The sequence below is a fragment of the Rhyacophila brunnea genome, unplaced genomic scaffold, assembly GCF_057557595.1.
Source record: "Rhyacophila brunnea isolate RB1 unplaced genomic scaffold, BYU_Rbru_1.0 scaffold_23, whole genome shotgun sequence".
NCBI classification, from domain to species: domain Eukaryota; kingdom Metazoa; phylum Arthropoda; class Insecta; order Trichoptera; family Rhyacophilidae; genus Rhyacophila; species Rhyacophila brunnea.
The window spans coordinates 19,564,597-19,581,903 of NW_028232893.1; the positions used below are offsets into that span (position 1 = coordinate 19,564,597).

Genomic DNA, 17,307 nt, shown 5'->3' on the forward strand with positions numbered 1-17,307 from the left:
ACTTTTTGGTATCAGTGCTCTTAACTAATTAACATACTGACTCAAGTATCTTTATTGACAATAATTCCTAATAGTTATGCTTATTATAGTACATATTTAAAATTCCGTCACGAAATGGCTACGGTGACTAAATGTCCTAATTAAACTGATTTATCAGCGGCGTCACGAGTAATACAAATTTTTGTTTTGATATTCTTGCATTTAATAATATTTTATTATTATTATTATTCAATACTTATATTAAGCGCAAATGTTTTAGGCTTGCCCATCGAAGCCTATCATATAACACACATTGCGATAGACATACTGACAAGTCCGTACAAAAAAGTGCCAGCATTTCTCGGTGAAGAATTCGATAAATACGTTAAAGTCAGATGGCGCGCTGTGGCATATATTTTTTAAGCCTTTGACAGATGGTGCTGTAATCTGTATATATGTATAATACATTCCTACAAACACGACATGTGTCGTTGGCAAATTAAATTATTTTTATAATGTAAGGGAGGGTGTTAGTTTTAAAGTCGGCAATAACATTTAGGAGTACAAATGGTATATTTTATTTTACAAACATAACAGTTAAAAATTAGAAAAAAACGAATAGTGAAATAAAGTTTTTTAGGTCATTAGCTTAATAAGATAACACGTTTAAAATTACTCGTAAAATAAAAAAAATGTCGGCTGATTAATATAAACGACTTACAGAAGCAGGATCAAGAAAAATATCAAAAAAGCAAAAAATGGAGATTACCGACTTTGAAAATAATCAATGTGTAATAAAATAATAGTTACCTAAATGAACATATTTTATAATGTCCCCTCCCCTAAGTTTGGACCGCTAGGCTTCCACCCTGCAATGCCCTGCCAGTCCTCCCTTGTGGGTGTAACGAAAAAGGTTATCTATCGCCATCATATTTCGGTTCAATAATGCAATTTATGGCGAGATTGTTACGTGTTGTTTCGCAATTCTTGCATTCACAATAATTTACAAAAACAATCAAAACCGTTGATTTGACGATTGATTTAATGTTTTTTTTCCCATGGCGCTGATATGGAAATCGGAAATTGAATTTTCAAACTAGGGTCACGAGTTCGCTCGAAAATGGACTTCTCGTGAAACACGACAATGTTTGCATATAATTTGCATTTTCAAAAATATTCTTATTTCATCGTTTAACTTTTGACACGCGATATTAATATTCGATACAGATCATTGGTGTACTCAATAAAAAAAGCGAGAGGAATCTGGTGGACGAAATTATGTGTAAACACCATAGTTATTTGGTAATTAAATATTATAAAAAAAGCAGTCATATATTATACTGTGGCCAACACACCATTTTTATTGACTTTAAAAACAGTAATATTTGAACCATAATGTCCAATTGCGTGTAATAACTATTATTGTACTAATTAAATATAATTTTACTACTCCTTTTCTTCTGGGTATGCTATCAATATGATCCCTGTCCACCCGAAGAGTGATTGATTTGTTTACTTCTTCGTGGGTTCATTTACAATCCATATATACTGGAAAGTATTCATTTTCATGTTCCCACCAATATCAATTGTAACCCGAGCATTGGAGCAAGAGCACGGAGCAGTGGAGCAATATGGTTTTACCTGGAGAAGGAGCGGAGCCGGAACACCGAAAATTTGTAGTGCTCCACTGCACCGGAAGTTTTTTTTATTATTAAATTTTCGTCCTAAAATCCAATGATAATAATATATCTGTAGTAAGATGGCAAAACATGATATGTCCGTTTTTTTAAAATCGAGTTATGTATAATACTTTCAGACTCTTCGCAGTGAAATCTACAAAATATCAAAATATGGTACGAGTATGTCTAGGTTTTATAGGTTGAAAGAAATAAGCAGTGTCAATATGTGGTATGTCCATTGTTTGAATTCCTTTCGAAGATTAAAATTGTTCTGAGCAATTTAGAAAATCGTATATATTATCGTGTTTTGGCATCTTACTACAGATATTAAAATTGACACTTTGCAATACTGGAATTATTTGAAATACAACAACACTGCCGAGTGATAAATAACCTAACTTTTTTGATAGAAGAGGCAAATAATGAAAGACGATTTGCTGCCGGCCATTTTATTTAAGTAATATAATTAATAATGATAATGACGATTATTATTTTAAAACTACTTATATTTTTTATTTTTTAAAATTTGTATAGATACATATAATACCTATTAAAACTTTTTACCCGGAGTGGAGCAGACCCTGGAGCGGAGTTGGAGCAAGTATTAGGTCCCGGAGGGGAGGAAGTCAAAAAAGGGTCCGCTCCAACCCTCAGTTTGTAATTCTACTCTACCCCTGTGTTCAGTGATATCCCGAGATGGTAAGCAGGTCATGCATTACATATGGCCGGCAAATTATAGAGGGCGGTGAATGAACAAAATGGGGAATACACTAACTCATAAAGTTCGCTGAACATATGTGACAGCGAAGAATTACTAGGGAGCGAGAAAAAGTGGAAGAAGCTATGGGAGGCCTTCAATTTGACTTGAGTATTTCTAGTATTCTAGGTCTAAGCCCCAAAGTGATACAATAACATTTTAAAAATATCGTTAATTAGCTGCAAATTCCAAGATCTATATTTTATTAAGTATAATATCTTTTCACAACGTCACTGTGTTTCCGGTTCATATTTGGCGGGAAACAATAGATGGGCACATCGTTGTTGATGCAAATCACTTTGGAAAGCGAATTCGCAAGTCATCGCGAATAATATGCATCGAAAAAAAAATACAAAACATCACTTTCTAACATGCGTTCCGTGCACTGTGACATTACGATCATAATATATATACATAATATATTATAATCTGGTGAGTTCCAGCGTTTTACAAACATTTAATTAAGTAGATTATTTTCTTTTGAAACTACATTTTTTGACAGTTATTTTGGGTTTACGAAAAGTAAAACAACTTTAGATTGGGTGGAGAGTAGAGTTGTGTATACGTAATGTGAGGAATGCAATTAATTCTGTGATTCGTCCGCATTAGAAGATAGTATACATGAAAAGTCATGGTGCCAGGCCCGGAAGTGACCGTAACTTGGTACTTGACGAGAACCGCATCTCGGATTCATCTGAATTGTATTATAATGGGCGCAGTTTCTCATTAAAGGTGCAAAACATGAAAAATATTTATTAGAAGATGACTTCATTAATTGTTAGTTGTGAAAATAATACTTTTATAATGTAATAGTATAAACATGATAATGACATTATGGGGAGTTTTGGCTATAGTAACATCTATCGGCAGAAAATAAAACTAACTGTCTCGGACGATAATACAAATAGTCGACACAACTAGACGTACCTAGTTCATCCGCAAGTGATGTAAAACTAATTAAATTTATTTGGATATATTATAAGATTGCAGTTCGATAGATGAGTAGCTTAGTATCAAAGTGGGAAATAAGCCATACAGGAGACTCACAAACATATTATGTGAAAAGTGTCCGTTTTTCATATAACATACCAACTTTAAACTCAAAAATCTCTATATAAACGACCGTTTTTGATACTTTTGGTGGATTTTTTGAAAAGAGCATCACTTGCACTACCATGATCAATCAAAACAAGAATTTAGTGGGAGGTGGCGTTTGACCCACTTTGATACTAAGCTAGGTACTCATATATTATGTGTGTGTATCGTGATAGAGTCTGAAATGAATAATGAAACAGTAAAGTCAATATAAATTTTATTATAAACAACTATAAAGCAATTTTTTCTCTTATTTTATATTAGGTACTGTCATCTCCAAAGGTGGGGAGGGGGGGGGGGTATATTTGACTATGCGACACTGAGCGAAAAAAAATACAACTACTGCTCCGGAATTCGGAGAGTTCGTATTATTTCTACCTTGTTGCTAACCACTTTTCACTCTGATGCCAGTCTGTCTGCTAGAAATTTCATCTGATTACTTCGCACCCGGGAAATAATAGTTGCACAAGGCTTATTCAATTCTTAAAAATATAATGATGGCCTTAAAAGCATTTTTGTCATTATCATAGTATAACATTTTACTTGAATTCAAGCAGAAATAGTGGCACAATAATCATTGTGCCATTGTTAATGCGGATAACATTCAAAATGAGATGACACAAGTGTGCCAACTTCACGCTGTTATAAAGTAAAAAAAAAACTGATTTAACACACCAAAATAAAATATTAAAACTGCTCTCCCGCAAAAACAAGTTTTTTGAGTTGTGCCACTATTATTACCCGAGTGCGACTTGTTAATATCTAAAAAAATACGTGTAAAATAGTAATACCATCAACTTAGGACTAAATACATTTTTTATGATACGCTTCATAATCAACATTGCTTATATTTCTATGAGTTTTTCCGATAATGATAAATTACGGCCTTTATAGGGTTCCATAACATATGATCCTTAGGGGATGACACTTTTTGGGCGGTGTTAGTACATTCCTAAATTATATGTGCCTAAATAGATAGATTGCCTGCATAAAGTTCTTAATAATTAGCAACAATTTAGATTGTTTTTGTGTATCCTTTCTAACGAATTATAGGTACCTATTATAATACGCATGCTGTAATTTTTTTTAGCGCCATTTAACTTTTGGCGTCACGTCGTTTGGATGGGTAAACGCACTCTCGAAATCTCAAGGATTAGTATTTATAATGCAATTATCAAAAAAACATGATGATTCGGGAGTACCTAGTACTTCCGGTCGTTAATTGACAAAATGTCACCAACAGCGGATACGGTAAAAAAAAACAAAGATTCCATCTGATGGTGTTCTTGAAATAAATCCTTCCCTAAGACAATGGCTTTATATTTTGAGTGTTAAAATTTTCCTGACAATGGATGGCGATTATAATTTTTAGTAACCCTGATGAGAGATTTAATGTAATTGTTATAATTGTTTGTCTAAATCTTAGTTATTGTTTTTAAATGATTAACTTAAGAAGTAATTACATAGATACGTTTAACATGACTTAGTCATAGTGGAGATAACAAAATAAGATAAATACATACATATAATTTTAAAAAAATGTTTATATTGCGATTTTTTGACCATGTTCAGTCCAAAGAAGATTATAATTTGGGTCTCCACATAGTGGAGGTTTTTACGAGAAATATATGTTAGCCACTTGCTCAATCTTTGACTTCAAACACACATTTAAAAACAACATATTGTCTATTTTACAGAACTAGGATTGGAACCTGGGACTCATGACAATATAAGTCAACGCGTTAGTCGCTCGGCTATTGTCAGGATTACTCGGCTTTATTTATGTAGGTACGAATAAAGAGAATAATGGACAATTTTATTGATGAAATTTAAATTCTAATCGATTTAAACTTTGTACGATTCCCATGGCCCCCACATCCTGAAGCGGGCCCCCGACCTATCGCTAAGGTGAAGAGCAGTGTAATGTTTTACAATAGTGTTCCTTTACGGAACTCCAAGGTTCCCCGTATAAAATAAAGGATATTCCGTGTATTCTTCGAGTTTTTTTGATATTTTTTAATAAATCCACTTGAATTGTCGGCACTTGGTATCATATTATGAAGTACTGATCACGACCTCCTTTTGTGATAGGCAGGTAACACGCGACTCTTCGCCATATTGGATAAATAGTAATTTTTATTAGTCAGGAAACCCACTGAAAATAATTATAAAATAAAATTCTTTTAATAAATTAAAATTCATTTAAAAAAATAATATTCTATTGCATTGGGGATGCGGCTCCTTGAGTATTTTGGGGGTAAGAGGGATGCAGATTTCTAGAAAGTTTGCTAGTGGTTTCGACAAAGAATTTCCATTGAGTACCTATCAACGTTATATTTTTTTTATACAGGAGATACGGTGGCTTCTCTGGCAGGTTCCATGAGTTTAGTAGTGTTACCTGTTTTAAGTATTATCCATATAGTGGAGAGATACAGAATGTAAACCACATGTGTACCACTGCTCAAGTCGATTAAACCAGCTGTTGGACCCATCAAACCATCCGACCTGGTCGCCACAAAGGCCAATTTTGTTGCATTTAAAAAAAATGCGCGGCCATACTGTCAACATGATCTCTTTACTTAGATTGTTCGGCAGTTTTGTAATGGTTTTTTATTTATAATTTGCCTCTATATTGTGTTCTTATCTCCCATAGGTAATTTAAAGTTTAAGTTATGTATATTCAGTAAAATAAATAATTGCTTCGGATGTTGATATATTCCACTTGCGTGAGGTGAGATGGACGCAATTTTATAAATTCTTAAAATAGGGTTTTCTAAGCAAACTCGGTGTACTTCTTTGAACTTCTTTCGATGTATAATTGTACTTTCACTGCTTTTGTATGTATGTATTATGTTCTCTTTTTATATTTTCATTTTTATCGTTTTTATTATTTTTTTCTTTATAATTATGTTTCATGTTGTGAACGTCTTAAACTTATAATTTGTAGTGTCCACAATATGTTAAAAAAATTAAAATTGAAAAAGCATAATTGAGTGCATGGTGACGTAAGTCTTGGGTAACTACTCCTGAGACATTCCCAGTATAAAAAATACACCCAAGCGTAGGATCCCGTGACAAGATTTTACGACTGGGTGTTGTTGGTAGGACCATTAACTTCAATGGCTGCAAGAGACGATACATTACGATTTTTTTTAGTATTTTGAATTTGGTTCTGATTATGTTTGGGTTTCCGATGAGGATTAATTTCATATTGTAGATTTGGCATCACTATAATATACGCGTGAAATTGTCCCGGTGTTTTTTTTAATTTGCAAAATACCATATAAACTATCAAACACAATCGGGGATGTAGATTACATCTCTTGCCTTTTGTTTGATTTACGAGATGTATTCGGATATGACCGGACATGTTCGGCTAACAACAATGATTTATTATTTCACAATTTCTGATTGCGAGCGTTTAAAAATGTTTAATACTTACCTACTACAAAAGTGATTGCGTTACTACAACGTAATGTTTGGCTGACTTTCAAATTGGTCTATTCCGGCTAATTTACCGACAGAAATTCGACTAATGATCTTAATTTCTTTTATCTCGGATTGCAATGCCATCTTTGAACAGGCGCTTAAGTTAACAATTAAAAAATACTTATGTATAGTATATTATTATTAATGTTATTACCATCGTGAGTTGAGAGGTCTTGAAAAAAATAGCTGATATAGTAATTTGTAATAATTAGAATTGTAATGAATATTATTAGGAATCTGTTTGGAGCATTGTTATTTTTTTGTTATGAAACGATTACCATTATTATATTTCAACTCCATGGCCCCCACGTCCGAAAGCGGGCCCCAAGACCAGGATGTTTGGTAGGCCCTCCTACCTATCGTTAAGATAAAGAAGATGAGGGGAGTGTAATTTTTTTACAGTAATGTCCTCCAAATGGTATTTCCCGGAATCCCAGAGTATTATTGAGTTGTCGAGACTCATTATGAAGCACTAATCGCGACCCACTTTGTGATGGCCAAGTAACATGCGACCCTTCGACATGTTGGATAAATAGCCACTTTTATAGTCAGGAAACACACTAAAAACAATTTAACCTTAACCATATCACATTAAATTGCGTCGAATCTGAAATAAATATTCTTTAAATATTTTTAATAGTACCGCAGGCGACTTTTTTTTTAACTATTAAAGCAAATTTGTGGTGTGTGTATATCTCACTTAACTGGCCACGCTGGACCCCCCTTAAGCCCGGGCCCCTAGGCTAGAGCCCTGTCAAACCCCCCCTTGTGGGGGCCATGTTCAACTCATTATTTATTTATTTAAGAAAACAAAACATTGTGGATGTCCAAAACATGAGCTTTACATATATATACTTATGTATATAAAATAAATAATCATTATCAACTTACCAGCTTCTACTAATAGCACGGTGAACTCCGGGACTTCTGATAGTCTTGCCGCTATCACGGCTCCAGCAGAACCACCTCCTACCACTATGAAATCGTAAACATCTTCCATCTCGCCGCGATACTGAAAAGACAAAATAACAATATCAGTGGCGCGTATAGTGAAGTAGAGGCCCGATGCACTGATTGATTTTGAGGCCGTGATGCATTCAAACAATTTATAATTTTAATGTTGTATAAATTATACAATCGTGGTTCAATTGAAACAATCTCGTTTCTTACAAATCACACCACATAAGTGTGTACTTGGGGGATGTCCGTATATGATATCACGCTCTAGGGGGGGGGGGGGGGGGGGGGGAGAGTCAGAGAAAATAAAAGGATCTGAAAACACAATATTGAGGATCGGGGATTTAAAGATGAATATTAAAAAAAATCATTTTTTCTATTTTTTTAACTTTTATGGAGGGGGGGGGGCGTTAAATAGCCAAAATCATGTGAAGTCATAATATATCAGGGATGGCCATACATGAGGTCAATGAGAGACACATTCTGGATTTTCATATATATAGAAAGCCACGCCATAGTTACGTCCTCATGTAGTATTAAATACACAAATTCAAATTTAGAAAGGAAAACTCGCGAACATACAAGTATAATGGGGTATATAAAAAATACCTATATAGTTTTATCAAAAGCTATTGGGAGCCACACTTAACCCAACAAAGAGCCGCATTTGCCCATGTCTGTCATATATGAACGACCTCTTCACCTTAAATAGCTGGGCCATGTACACAGGATGGACGAGTTACGCATGACAAAGAAACTGACATTCCAGAAGCCGGAAGGTAAACGATGACCTGTTCGATATTGGGCTTCCCAAACTGGACGGAAGTGGCTTTGAACAGATCTGGATGGGGGGAGGGAGGCACAGTGGCGCACCCAGGATTTAATATTGGGGGGGGGGGCAAGAAGGAGAATGTAAATTAGTCTCATAGGCTCTTTTCCTTCTTCTCATTTATCGGTCTTTTGTCTATTACCTACACCATGGTCCCCACATCCTGAAACAGACCCTCAGGCTAGGATTGGCGGCCCTTCTACCTACCGTTAAGATTAAAGGCAGTGTAAAACACTACACTAACGTAAAATTGTGTTTTAGTTCAAATTAAGGGTACTTATACAGTGAATTATTGGCGGTTTTTAATACAGCTACTTTAATATTAGAGCTGTCGAGTATCGACACATAATAATCAAAAAATATATTGCACAATTATATAAGTAATTGAAAATGTTCGTGACCATGAAGTATAATAGCCCCGCAGGCGACTTTTTTTACTATTAAAGCTAATTTATGATGTGTGTTTATCCCACTTATCTGGTCAACCCGACACGCCGGGCCCCCCACAGCCCGGGCCCCCAGGCTAGAGCCTTGTCAGCCCTCCCCAGCCATGACCTACACCACTCCGGAATTCGGGTGGACACCGAGAATTTTTTGACAGTTCCATTAAGGATTGGGTTTCTAAAAAACCTGACATAAGTGTTGTGTTAGAAATCAAAATCTAAGAAATTTTTCTAAAATGGGTGCTGGAGAATTACAAATCATTTTTTGCCGTGTTTTTATTTGTCTAAGCCCAAAGGTATAGTTTATTGGCTTTCAATTTCAATGTTTAAAATCATTCTGATAATTTTCATGTTTGGGGGGTGCCAAGGCCCCTTGGCCCACCCCCTGGGTGCGCCACTGGGGAGGCATATGCTAAATGAGGCCAATACCCACACAGGGTTGTAGGTACCATGAGGGAGAAGAATAAACGCGTAGGAAGACCTGTCAACAGTAGATAAACCCGCATCTCACCTCGCTACTCTACCGCTGCTATCTGGCGAATTTAAATACTTTTGATGAATTATTGCAAATATTTTCGAGAAGTTTTATATTGTAATTTCGTAGTCTTCATTTTTTATTATTTACAAACGGCGCATGCACGTAACAAAAAATAAATTCAATAATAAAATACAAGTTAAGTAAAATATATATTATATAATATATGGGAATTATTAACCCAAGCCGTGTCAGCATATAGATAGGCCAGATTAAATAGTTGATATAGCTGACCGCAATTATGATTCCGTTTTCCCATATAGGCAGCCAATATCCAATCATCGTAAACTCGATACAAAATAGCTGACTCAATTATAATAGTTATTTACTAAATATTATTTTCAAGATATTATTTTGATTGTGAGTACGTTGATAAATAGCGGATTGATTATGAATGCTACTCTAACACAACTTCCCGGACTGTCAGTATCTCAGTCTCTATATCGCACCACACAGTATCTCGTGTACCGAGTTTCGAACCTCGGAACAGTGTCATAACTCATGTGCCGACTGTTTACGCCGCAATAAAAACTCGCTCCTCAATCCATCGGAGCAAACCAATGACATTAATATGGACGAATCATCTGGGAATAAAAATGACACTCACTTTTTTGTCGTGTCTGCCGAATGGCATAATCTGTTCTAACGCCATTGCAATAAAGGTGATATTTCTATAAATTCCCGATGCTTTTAGCCGGGTCTGCCGAACGGTTCGGTTCGAACGGGTTTGCTCGAATGAACATTGACACTAGAAACACTATTCTAACGCCATTACAATAAAGGTGATATTGCTATAAGTTCCCGATGCGTGATATCGCATAATGGAAAATGCGTGACGTCTACCTATACATGTGCGAATGTCGCTGTGCGTGAATTTAATTGCTAGCTACTGTATTGAGTGCGTTGTCCATTAAAAATGTCATTGGAGCAAACCACCAAAATCTCAACTCTCGGTCATCCTCCTACAGCGGTCTCGTCGCTTTACAACCAGACCGCTAACATATAATATAATATATATAATAATTAAATTATAAAATTTAAAAAAAAAAAACCCAACTAAAGTACCAATAATGTGGTATAAGTTAGACACATTGTGTGAGCACGTCAATTTGTTTTGTGATGGCGTCGGAGGAATATATTCTTAAATCGTGTAAAGATTACTAAAAAACGTTCCGCATGTACTTGAAAAAAAAACATGTCAATGAATATACTATTATTATAACGAATATAATAATAAACATAACATTAAAAGGACGCATGTTGAATTTTTATGACAAATTATATTTCGTTCGGCTAGCGTCATTTGCACAATCCGCGTATCGCCTAGTCATGATCTTTTTAGACCATGCCTCAGCTGAAGTATAGCCTTAAGGGGGATTATAATAATATTTATTGAACAATATGCAATTATTTTAATATGCACGTAATGAATAATGAGTCAAGACAGCTGCTGTCAATAATATGACATTATAATTAATGAATAAGTTTTATAATATATTATTTGAAATTCGAATTTACATAACATTCTATTGGAAAGACATATTAGAATGTTTAAAAATAATCTAATTGAAAAATCACTGCAATTGTTCTCGTAATACAATTAAATCTTTTATTGTAAAAAAATTACAATGTATTGAACAAAAAAATATATAAAATTATATATCTACAAAACTAATTCTTTCATGCTTATGCAAATTTTCAGTGAGTGTATTATTAATAAGAATATAGTCTATTCAATAAGTTTTATATGTATAGTTATATAAAAGTTTGAAATGGTCTATTGTGTGTGATTAATCTTTTGAAAAAGTCAAAAATGATTTACAAAGGATACTCGAGATACACAATGGAGTTGGAAATATTCTTTGTTGTCGATTATTATGCCACTCTAACATTATTATTATTTATTAATACTTTTCCTCGTTAATGGAGCTATTCATAATTCAGACCATTTATCTTATATCTCTAATATTCGAGTATGTTTTGTTAGTGTTTAGTGAGGCAGTAGCGTTTGTATATTTATCAATATCGATTGCGAAAAATAACATTTCCTTCTTTGCTCTTCGTGCAATCGAAAACAGAACGGAGTATAGTATGTATTCTTTTAATTATTGCTAGTTTTGAAACACTTTTGAAATAATATATTTGGTATGTACTTCTTCATGGCAGGTAAGTAGTGTAACCCTCCATTTAGGGAAAGCAATACTGAATGAAAATACCAATACCGGTATACGTGAAATATATGGAAAACTAGAAGTATCAACTAATATATATATATATATTATATAAATCTCTTTAAAATATTAATATTTCATAATATGTAAACCGTTACAAATATTTATTTATTTGTTTAGAAAAGAGTATTATGGCATTACAGCGAATGGCCAATGCACTATAGTACATAATTAATACAAAATAATAAAAATGACTTAATTGCAAAATAACAACCAGTATAACAAGAAAGTATAAAAGACAGATGTTTATGTAGATATTAGAGTAAAATGATAAATACATTTTTTTTAAATTTAACCTATTTAACACGTCCACAAACATGATATAATCAATAAAAAACAAATCAACCTTAATGGTCCCATTAAATAAGTTAATCGCATGATACACAGCATCATGAAACATTACATAATATGTTCTGCGACGAGGTAGTGTTACGAGTGATATTGGTGGAAACATGAAAATTACTATTTGCCAGTATATACGGATTGTAAATGAACCCACGAAGTAGTAAAAAGAAATGCGTTAAAAGAGCAATCACTCTTCTGGTGGACAGGGATTGCATCGATAGCATACCCAGAAGAAAACGAGTCGGAAAATTTATTTTATTATCTCTGTCATAATGAAATAATCCGTATGCCTTTAAGTAAAGGTAAGATATGGTAGAGATGTTGATGTATCTATACAAATACTCAGTAGTTGACAGATTGGCACTTTCTTCTTCGAATGATCTTTCAATATATTTATATTATGAAGTGATCTTAGATGTGTATGTGCGAGATGCTGGCGTGACTTTGGAAGATGCAAGAATTAATACCAGCAAGCGGCAGGATTTTTTGAAGGCGCCGTGTGGTATCCATATGCTGAGGAGCGGATATGGTCAAACAGAGAGAATCATTTTGATGAAAACTACACGATAATTGCAATATGTGGATGCAATATTATAACGCCTCCTAATGGAGTATCTAATACTATATGTATAATAATATATTATATACTAATATATTATATACTATATGTATACTAGTGATCATACCTGCAGGCTAGGTGTTCATCACTGGAATCAAAACGCGTAGTATGTAGTAAACATAGGGAATACGGCATCGTAGCACAGTTCGCCGCGAGCTTTCTTATCGGAAAGACATGATCGTATACTACACGGTCTCCAATTTTATTAGATTCAATATGAATATTAATTCAATTTTCATAGCTGATTTTAGCAAAATTCATTAATAATTCAAGAATGAAAACCTAATCTCACCTAACAAATAATCCAGTATATCGGCTATTTTTAAAATTTGTTTGCTGCTGGCTTTCGGTAAAGAATAAGCCGATAAGAATCGTGTATAATTTAGACATGAATTTTATCACATTATACGACCCAAATAGGTTGGATGGTCTTTAATTAATATACATCCATATATATCCGATAGAACATTCCACGGTGAAGTGTGATACGGCAAACTGCATACGTACAAGTTTCCGGACACGAGGTAATACATCCGGAAAGTACTGGGTTCCGATGTGCGCTAAGCGACACGTAATTACCAAAAGAATGCTGTATTACGATCAGTAAATATAAAATAATTCATGTATAAAAACAGGTAAGTCACTTTTCCGTCGGGATTATAAAAAAATCAAATTGATTAAACTTTTACTCATTCTCAATGATTATTATTGTGTAACGGTTATTTTTATAATTTAATTAAAGCAATAGTTGTTACTAGTTATAGGAAATGTCGGACGTGTGACTGACACACTGCTAGAGATAATAGTATTAAACTTCCGTCGGATCAGGTGGGCATTATTATTAATTATTTTACAACCAGAATTAGAAATGGCGAGCAAAAAAAAATCGGAAATTGCCTCCGCGTTTAAGACTATAATGGATTTTTTTATTTACCATATTATATTTTTTTAACATTAAGCTTTTAATCTTACTGTGGATTGTATTCCAGAATGTTTTAACAATGTGATTGTCGAGATCAAATATTTAACTATCAACGTTCACTTTAATTAAAAATCAAAATTGTATTTGATCATATTATTATTTGTTACCTGCCTACGTAATTATTTTTGTAATATAGATTTTAATCTTGTCATGATAATCAGAATACATTGCTTCATCCTCTCAATTCTTTATATAGTCAAAACTTTGACACTTTCACATAAGTATCAGAAATAATTACAAGATAAAAAGAACTTTTTATTTACCGCGTTTCTAAATTTTCTGTTGAATCATATAAACTTGAAAATTCTATGCATCAATAATTTATGACAAATAAGGCAATTGTCAACAAATCATTTTTTGCTATTTTGCAACAAACAAACAAATATATAGGTAATACTGAAATATCATTTTGATTTCCATAGTAACGCACGTATATATTAATAATTTTGTTGCTAGGACCACCCCCTTAGCAACCAATAATAGTGGATTGGATTACGGATTTCTTCCGAAATAACTATTCATACAAAACAGAATTAACTGAAAATGAATTCAATTCTACTTAAAGATGGCTAAAAGTAGTAAAAGAATGCATTGGCATCGTGTTCTGATATATTCTAAAAGTTTCAATTGTCTATCTAGTCGGGAAGTTAGTTAAAAATCGATTGCAAAATTTGTACTGGATAAACAATCACCGGACAAACAAGAATATGAGCTAAGAAAAACGTGGTAAAAATCATAACAAAAATTAATTTTGAACAAGTCCAATTATTGATGAAGGTCGTGAACCAGAGTAAACGTAGTTAAATCCAGATGTAGTTGTATTGGCGTACATCACAATGGCGATGAAGAGGTTTTAAGATTCGGCGAATCAAAGCCATATTTTATTACAATGTTTTTCTTAGCTCGTATTCTTATTAGTCCGGTGGTTGTTTGTCCGGTACAAATCTTGCAATCGATTTTTAACTAACTCCCCGACTAGCTAGATATTTGAAACTTTTAGAATATATCAGAACACGATGGCAATGCATTTTTAAAATACTTTTAGCTATCTTTAAGTAGAATTTAATTCATTTTTAGTTAATTCTGTTTTGTATGAAAAGTTATTTCGACACCATTATTGGTTGCTAGGGTCTGGGGTCCTAGTAACTAAATTATTAATATATACTTGCGTTACTATGGAAATCAACATGACATGTCAAAATGACATTTCAGTATTATTTCTATCAAGTACAAAATTTTTGATCGTTTAAGCTAGTCAAGTCAAGTTTATATGATTCAACAGAAAATATTAAAACGTTGTATATAAAAAGTTCTTTTTATCTTGTAATTATTTCGTAATGAAAATTACGTAGTGCTGAGTACAGGGACGCCCATGCCTATACACGCCCACGATAGCTGAGAGTCTTATGCGTCGGCTTATAATGTCGTGGGTCCTAGGTTCGAATCTTGGATCAGGAAAATAGACATATTATTTTTCAATTTGCGTATGGAGTCAGAGTGGGGACTTAATAATTGGTTGAGCAAGTTGCTAACATCCATTTCAAGTAAAAACAAAAATCTGTTAATAACACAAGCTCTACTCTGTAGAGGCCCATAATATGATCCTATTAGGATCGGACAGAAGAAGAAGAATGCAGGGAAATGTGTAAGGCATCAAATAGTCAAAGATAGTCTCTTAGCTCAAATTTCAAGACGTTGCTGATTTGATACGACTGGTCCCAAGGTAGTTAGATATACCTACTGTATTTTGTCGCCAAGCTTCGATAGTGAAGTATCGAATATATATATTTTGATTTTAATAACTATATAACTATTTCTTTTATTCAACGAATAAGACACAAGATTATTTGAGAATGCAACATTCTATATATTGGACATACATAATTCAATAAAACGCAATTCGATAAGCATTTCACGTAACAACTACTAATTAAAATCGTCGTAATTAAGTAGGATGCCCGTATCTTAATTAGAAAAGCATACATGCGCGAATCTAGCGGATACAGGTTCATATCCCGTCAGGTGTCGTATTTTATCTACAAAAAGATTTTTTCTGGTGTGTATGTGCTTGCGATGTTTTCAAATTATGTATGTTCAATATATTTTGATTTTAGTTAATTAAATAACATGTGCTTTTTGGAGTTACTGATATCTGCTATCATTCTGTTAGCTCATAGCCTTTCAAGGGTAAATCTGGCCCTTGTATAAAATATGTTTTAGCAATAATGTGTGTCTGTTTTAAATCAAATGTAGTGATTTATGTAGCTATATTAATTTAATAAAAAATCGTGATTTAAGTCAATATCATAGTGTGTTTTTTTACTGATAGTGCTATAGTCCCAGAATTATTCGCCGTATCTAAATTGATAGATACCTACTAACAATTAATAATATATATCAGGCATGGTCAACTTAACTATCTAGTAGCAAAACATTACCATTCTTCAACATTTGGCCGAGGATACTCGGGGATTACAAATTATACACCTACTTTCTTTCAACACAACAAACAAATACTCAATTTGCTATTTGTCGTGAAAATTATAGGTTTTGGTCTTCTTTTGGGCAATCGTAGCATACATAGTATAAGAAAAATACGCCTCAGTTTAAAGTGCCAAAATTCAAATCGTCGCTTTCTCTCACTCCTGCGATGAGTGATGCATTTTGAAACAAGTGATACGACGATGTCTCGTGGGTACAGTTGGGTATTTCCTGAGAAAATCTCAATCTCGAGATTCGGGATTTCCAGAAAATAATTCTCGAGAATCTCGAGATATCGGACAATTTAAAAAAAACCTGTAAAAATCCTAAAATCAGTGTAAAAACAGACAAATTCCCAAAAAATATGATTTTTTTTGTTTATATAAGAAGACAAACAAAATAGAAGTAGGAAAACAACAATACTTCAAAACATTACTTATTAAAATAGAATTTCAAAAAACACAGACTGTCAATGGCTGCGTCTGATAATCGCGTATGCTTTTGCGACACAAAATTCCCTGATGTTGCAAAAATTGCGCTCATTTTGAGTCGACGTTGGCTTAATTGTGTTAAATGCCCCGATCAGTTTTTGAACGTTTTGTGTTTTCTGTCCACTTTTTTCATATAGAAAATTGTTTTTTCAATTAATATATAATAATAAAGAAATCCCGAATCCCGAGAAAAGGTTCTCGAGATCCGGGATTTCCCGAAATATTAAAAATTTCAATTCTCGAAATTAGGGATGGAAAATCTCGAAAATTTCTCGAGAATTCCCGTCGGGAAAACCCAACTCTGCTCGTGGGCTTCATAATGGTTAATTTTAAAACGACTTTCACGTAAACTGGATACGGAAATAAAATAAAGAATGGTTAATGCATCCTCTTCC

At 33.6% G+C, this 17,307-nt stretch overlaps 1 protein-coding gene across 1 annotated transcript in view; it reads right to left on the reverse strand.

Moving 5' to 3' along the window:
* Positions 1–17,307, reverse strand: part of Gld (Glucose dehydrogenase) — a 95,408-nt gene that overhangs the window by 17,196 nt on the left and 60,905 nt on the right. The window contains exon 3 of the mRNA XM_085950402.1: positions 7,891–8,011. Within this exon, the coding sequence (XP_085806528.1) occupies positions 7,891–8,011 (121 nt within the window). The remainder of the gene's footprint in view (positions 1–7,890; positions 8,012–17,307) is intronic.